The 6822-nt window shown below is 35.1% G+C and overlaps 1 protein-coding gene across 1 annotated transcript in view; it reads left to right on the plus strand.

Moving 5' to 3' along the window:
- The window catches only part of Hltf (helicase like transcription factor), a 177718-nt gene that overhangs the window by 134025 nt on the left and 36871 nt on the right, over positions 1 to 6822 (plus strand). Inside the window, exon 17 of the mRNA XM_023712948.1 lies at positions 702 to 881. Within this exon, the coding sequence (XP_023568716.1) occupies positions 702 to 881 (180 nt within the window). The remainder of the gene's footprint in view (positions 1 to 701; positions 882 to 6822) is intronic.

Consider the following 6822-nt stretch of genomic DNA (forward strand, 5'->3'; position numbering starts at 1 on the left):
TCTTTTGTGAAACTGGGGATTAAACTCAGGCCCTTGTGCTTGCCAGGGAAGCACTTACTCCACTGAGCTATCTCCCCAGCCCCTAGAATATTTTCTTAAGGAACTAACATGCCTTTTTTTTTCTGATGTTGAGGGAAAAAAATTAAAGATTATGGTACTTACTGAGAAGGCATTTCATATACTTCTGAATTCTCAGGTGTTTACCTGGGGACAACATACTGTTTTTTAAATGTTTGATTTTCATATAATATGTTTCATTTTCGTATTATAGAAGATAGGATTTTTTTAATTTATGAAGAGGTTTATTTTAGCTCACATAAGGTAGGATCTTTTCATGTTTGTATTCTTGCAAAATTTAGTAACGTGCTTGGCACTTCTTTGTGTTTGGTTAGAAATTGTTGACTGTTGGGTGATGTAGTTGACAAGGCAATGGAGAAAGTACAAGTTAATAACTAGAATAAAAATGGAGAGAAGAGTAAGAAAAACTAAGACAAGATGTAGGGAGATTGAATAAGAATGATAGGTATGGAGTTGAGGGGAAATAAACATTCCTAATTATCAGATTGTATAAAGACCAAAATGATTTTTTTTAAAAACTTTTTAAGATTATAAAATAATAAATTAAAGTATACTTTTTGTTTCTTTGATCAGCTTATATAAAAATAAAAAATTACATAATTATTTTCTTTATGTTTGATTAGGCGCTTACAGTCCCTAATTAAAAATATCACACTTAGACGAACAAAGACAAGCAAAATTAAAGGAAAACCTGTTTTGGAGTTACCAGAACGTAAAGTATTCATTCAGCACATTACACTTTCAGATGAAGAGAGAAAGATGTATGAATCTGTGAAAATTGAAGGCAAAGCTACTATTGGAAGGTATGGAAAAAAAGAACCATGTTATAAATCTTTATTTCTTTCTCATTAGCCTAATTGCATTGTTGTAGAAATTATTGTTAATAAACATCTCAAGTATATTGAAAATGTTTAACAAATTAATAATTGAAGTAAATGAAATAATAGTATAATTTACCAGGTAAGTAATTCCTAAAGTCTAGAAAAAATAAGTTTACATAGAGCACTCAGTTCTGAATTGTTAGAAGACGTTGCTTGCTTCTTTTTCTGACTTTGTGTCATGAAGGCAGATAAATAACTTTTTTTTTTTTTTTTTTGGTATTTTAGGGAAGGGTCTTCAGGGTGTATAGGGTCTTACTGTGTAGATTGGATTTGTAGTGATCCACCTGTTTACAGCCCTTCAAGAGCTGGGATTCCAGGTGCCTGCCACCATACCCAGTCTCAATTGCTGCCTCAGCGCGCCCAAGGGGCAGGGCCAGCAGGGCAGGCCAGCCCCTATGCCTGCTTGCTGGATCTTTAATCCGCTGAGCTATTTGGTCGACCTTCGATAAATAACATTTTAGGGAGTACATACATATATATCTCTGTGTAAAACCTAGTAAGAGACATCTCTTTGAGGGGAGTATGTGGGATTCACAAATAAGATAAAAAGTTACTATTGATTTATTCAGTAGAAAGTATGAAGAAAATAAAGATCAAAGTTGCACAATCATGAGAAAGAAATAGTCCCTAAGTAGTGTCACATAAGCAGAGAGACTCAAAGAAGTCTGTGATTCTAGAATTGCTGCCATGAACTCAGATTGGGATATATAGCCAGATTGTCAGAGTGGATAATAGAGAAGTAGAGACTGTAGAGATGGATCATTTTTGTCACCAAGTTTAGCTTTAAAAAGAAAGAGAGATCATTAGCTAGGATACTTGATTGCTAAATCATTTTTTAATAGTTTAATTTGTGTTTTTAAGAGGAAGAGTATAAAGAATTTACAGTACAGAAAAGAATAAAGCTAATTGGTAAGGAAAATGAAGCCCAATATGGAAGGAAATGGCATTAAAAGAGTATAGTCAGTGAGTTGAGGTGAGGTTATCTATACGGTAGGAAGTTGAAGAAGATAGAATGGGTTTGCAACCACCTCACAGGATGAATTTTAGAGTGGCAGAATGCTCTTTGTAGTGTTGAATACATGTAGAGAAACTAGTTAACATGACTTTCCAACAAAATGTGGAAATCTGAGACTAGAAATTGACTGAAGAAAGGGGTTAGTAATTGGTAGAATGTGATTTTATCTAAGCAAAAGCACTTTTGTTGTACATGTCCATTGGGACAGCAATGAATAGAAGTGAAGGCAGAATAGCTCTGCAAAAACATATGACTGTTGAGAACATGGAAGTTCAGTGAGGCAAGTACAAAGGCCATTTGGGAGGAACTCAAAAGGTTAGTAAAGAAAGATTTTCCAAGTAGGAGATTATAGAGTGCCTGATCTTTTTTTTTTTTTTTTTTTTTGTGCCTTATCTTAATAGTGGTAATTGAATTTTTTTCCATATTATTTAAACCAAAATTTATTAAATGCCTTGTGTATGTGGCACATACACACATTGAGATATATCAGAATGAAATAAACAAAAATCCCTGTTATCAAGTAATTTATACTTTAATGGGAAGAAACAGACAATTGAAAAACATTAAGGTTTGTACAGAAAAAGCGGAGAAATAGGAGGTAAAGGAATGTGCAAACTATTTTAATAAAATGTTCAGGGAAGACTACCTCCTTGAGGTGATAGGAATAGAGATCACATCAGGGCACTGAGGGGTATTTGGATAGAAAGAATAGCAAGGAAAAAAGCTTGAGTTTAGAGCATTTGTGGTAAGCTTGATGGAAAGACTTATTTGTAGCTGGATAATATGAACAAGAAGGAAAATAGTTGTAGTGTTAGAGTTGTTAGGTTGGATGGAGGAGGATTGTATAAGGAAGGCATTGTGGCGTATTTCAGGAACCTTAGCTTTTACTTTCCGTGAGATAAAAATATTGAGGAGGTTTGAGCCAGGGGAGTGACATAATCTGATTTACATTTCAAAAGAGTCAGTCTGTTTACTGAAGTTTGGATTGTTGAAGAAGGCCCTGAAGAGGGAAACCAGTGCTAGTAATCACTCTAATAGATGATAATGGCTTTTACCATTGCAGTTGTGATGAAAAGGGTGAGAAATGGTTATATTTGTTGTATTTTGAACCAACAGCAAGTTGATTGATAGCATATTGGGTGTGAGCTAGATGAATTTTAACTCCAAGATGTTTCGCTTATATGACTAGAAGATTGGGATTGTCACTTGTAGAGTCAGGGTTTTAAGAGGAACAGAGGCTTATTTTAGATTTGATCAGAAACTCAGTTTTAGATGTAGCAATCATGAGATGTGTTTAAACAATGCCAGATAGTTAAATTGAGAAGTGTGTTCTTAGATTGATATGCACACTTTAAAATCACCTGTGTATAGATGGTAATTGAAACTAATAGACTGAATGTGGTCACCTATGGGAGTGAGTGAAATTAGAGAAGAGGTCTGATAAGATACAAGTAGCTGATGAAGTAGAAAGAAACTTCTGTCCTAATACCTGGTTTGTAGTAGGTTCTCTGAAGAGATTTCTTAAAGTAAATTGGTGTAGCCTCTCCAGGGAGTGATAGCAACAGTGTTGACAGAGGTCATTCTATTTGAAACAGTGTTCTTAGAGAAGAAATACTATTTTTTAAATACTATTTGTAATGCCCCATACATTTATTGAGCATTTAATAGCTGGTACACAGTTAAATGTTTTAAATGTATTACAAAGTCAGTTTTATACAGTTAGTATAATTATTAGTCACTTTTTTTAGATTAGGAAGTAGAGGCACAGAGCTGTTAGATGACTTCTACAATGTCACATGGCTAGTAAGTGACAGAGCTGTTATTTAAAATATAGCAGTTTTATTCTAGAACTTATAAGTTTAACATTTATATTATGTTGCCCATTCCTTGCATTCTTGAGTATTCAGGAATGATACCATAAAAACATTGCTAATGATAATAGTAGTGCTAATATAATTTATATATAGCATTTAACACAGTCCAGACACTGTTCTAAATGCATTGAATGCATTATCTTTTTAAAAATAGAACAACTCTATGAAGTATTTACTTTAACTGTGTAACTGTTACAGTTGAGGAAGCTCAGGACCACCGGCTTAAGCAACCTTTCTGAAGCTGCATAGTTAAATTGGCAGAATTAAAGTTTGAATTTACGAGACGAGCTCTCTCAACCATCATATCTTATTTCTTCTCTCACTTTAATACTTAAATATCATAATACATAATCAGATTACACGTTCTTTCCTTCAAAGTCTGTATTTTCATTGTACTACTATATTTTGTGTTGAATATTTCTGTGGAGAAGCTTGATTTCTGGTTTTGTTTGTTTCTGTAAAGTCCAGCAATTTCACTAGAACCTCTCTGTTGACATTTCCTGGAACTTGTCTTTGGATTTGAGCCTTTTTTCCCCGTCCCTTTACTGGAAATCTTACTTTAACTATTGTTTCTTGTTCTGTTTTATTCCTATTAGATGGCTTTTGTTTTTCCTGGATACCATCTTCTTTTTAATCCTTTGTATCTTCTAATTTTTTTTTTTCAGTCCTATTTCCCTCCTGCTTTCCTGTTTTTTTCAGTGACTAGCCTTTTTAAATTCTGGTTTTGTTGTGGATCCCTTTTCTGATAGTTATGGTTCGCTCTTTTTCACCTCCCCAGCTTTATAAATTTGTATTTCATCTCTATGTTGACTTGTGCTTTTTTGCGCTTTTTAAAGCTCTGTTTTTGCCTTAAGCTGTTATTTTTTTAGTAGAAATTTTTATTGAGTGATCATGGCAATATCCTTGATTATAATTTTATTTGTTCTATGACAACATTTTTCTTGTGAGTTTTGTTTCACTGGCTTACTTGCTCTATGCTAATTATTACTCTGTGTTTGAGAGAGTTATAGGAAGTTCATAGTATGTCCCAGAGCAGCAGAAAAATCTGTTTACATTTGAGTTTTTGTAGATTTTATTAGTGCTTATGTAATATAAATCAGAAGGATTATGGTTGTTTTCAATGTAGATGCTTTGCCTGTAGCCTTTTTCTAAAAACATAGTGTATCTATGTCTCTTTGTTTTACTTTTTGGTGTAAAATTATCCAGGGAAGCTCAAGTAATCAGAGAAATGCCTTGTTTCCATTTTTGCACGTGAAAGATGTTGATTTTTCTTTTAAGGTATGTTACATATTTTGAAAAATTGTGATATGGCGGTGCTGTTTGAGATTTACGGTCATCACTATCAAGCTTTTGTGACCTTTACAGCAGTTTACACTGCTTGCTTTCTTCTTCTTCTTCTTCTTCTTCTTCTTCTTCTTCTTCTTCTTCTTCTTCTTCTTCTTCTTCTTCTTCTTCTCCTCCTCCTCCTCCTCCTCCTCTTCCTGCTCTTCCCCCTCCTCTTCCTCCTCCTCCTCCTCTTCCTCCTCCTCCTCTTCCTCCTCCTCCTCCTCTCCCCCCCCTCCTCTTTTTTTTTTTTTTTTTTGTGGAACCGTGGATTGAATTCAGGCCCTTAAGCTTGCCAGGCAAGCGGTTATTCTACTGAGCCATCTTCCCAGCCACTGCTTTCTTTCTTTCAATGTATTTAGTACAGGGTCTGTATGGTCTTACTGCACAGATCGGATTCAGTGATCCTCCTGTTTTCAGCCTCCCAATCCCTAGATTATAGGATGTGCTGCCATGCCACCACGCCCAGTCTTAATGGATGTCTCAACACACCTGGGGGGCGGGGCTGGCATGGCAAGTCAGGGATTAAACCCCAGTCTTTGCATTTGCCTAATCAGGTGCTTTTATCCGCTGAGCTATCTGGCCAGCCCTACACTGGTTTCTTATATATTATACCTTATTGTTATAAACCTGTTTCTTAGGAGAAATCAGGTAGAACGTTTCATAGTGTTTAATATTTTTATCTCTAGGTGTTTTCTATTTTTTCAGACTGGTAAAAATGGTTTTAATTTATATTTCCTTGCTTGTTATTTAACAACATTTTTCCCTTTGTACTTAAGGGGTATTTATTTATATTCTTTTCTAAAAGGTCATATCAGGTCTTGTTCACAATTTAATTCTGCCATTTTTCTTTTTCTTTTTTGATACTAGAAATTGAACTCAGAACCTTGTGCTTGCTAGGCAGGCACTGTGCTGCTGAGCTACATCCTGGGCCCTGTGTTGTAATAATTATTTTATTTTTTTATATTTTAGTAGAGGGTCTATAGGGTCTACAGGGCCTCAGTACGTATATTGGACTTGTAGTGATCTGCCTGTTTTCAAACTCCCAAGAACTGGGATTAATAGGCATGAGCCACCATGCCCAGTCTCAAATCACCAGCTCAGCATACACTGGGGGTGGGGCCGGCACTGTATGCCAGATGTAATAATTCTTTTTTTTTTCCATAATTTTATTGATAAACAAATAGCAATGAGACAGTTTCAAATCAAATTGGTAGGACAGTCTCAATAATTAACACATTGCATACATTCCTCCCAGCGGTTAATTATTGCTGTACAAGTTGCGGACATGACATCCTGTCTGCAAACACCATTAGAACAAATCACTCTGTTCATTAAGAGAATGTAACTATATATCTATCCTAACCACTTTGAATACACAGATACAAAATGGACATTCATCTGTATCCCCTTTTTTTGTTAAGTTCCGTTATTTGAATATTATAGGTGTGTAAACTCAGCAAAATGTTCTAAAAGACTCCAGTAGCCCATAGTAATATTGAGTCTTTCGCTTCACTGGCAATGTCAGAAATTGTTGACCTGAGTCCCCTATAGCTCAACATAACAGCATGGCTTTACTTCTTACATTTTGTTTTTATACATTTCTGCTGGGTGGTTAAGACCAAGGTAAAGCAGAACCTGTAGAACAAGA

The sequence above is a fragment of the Octodon degus genome, unplaced genomic scaffold, assembly GCF_000260255.1.
Source record: "Octodon degus isolate 3935 unplaced genomic scaffold, OctDeg1.0 scaffold00028, whole genome shotgun sequence".
NCBI lineage: Eukaryota > Metazoa > Chordata > Mammalia > Rodentia > Octodontidae > Octodon > Octodon degus.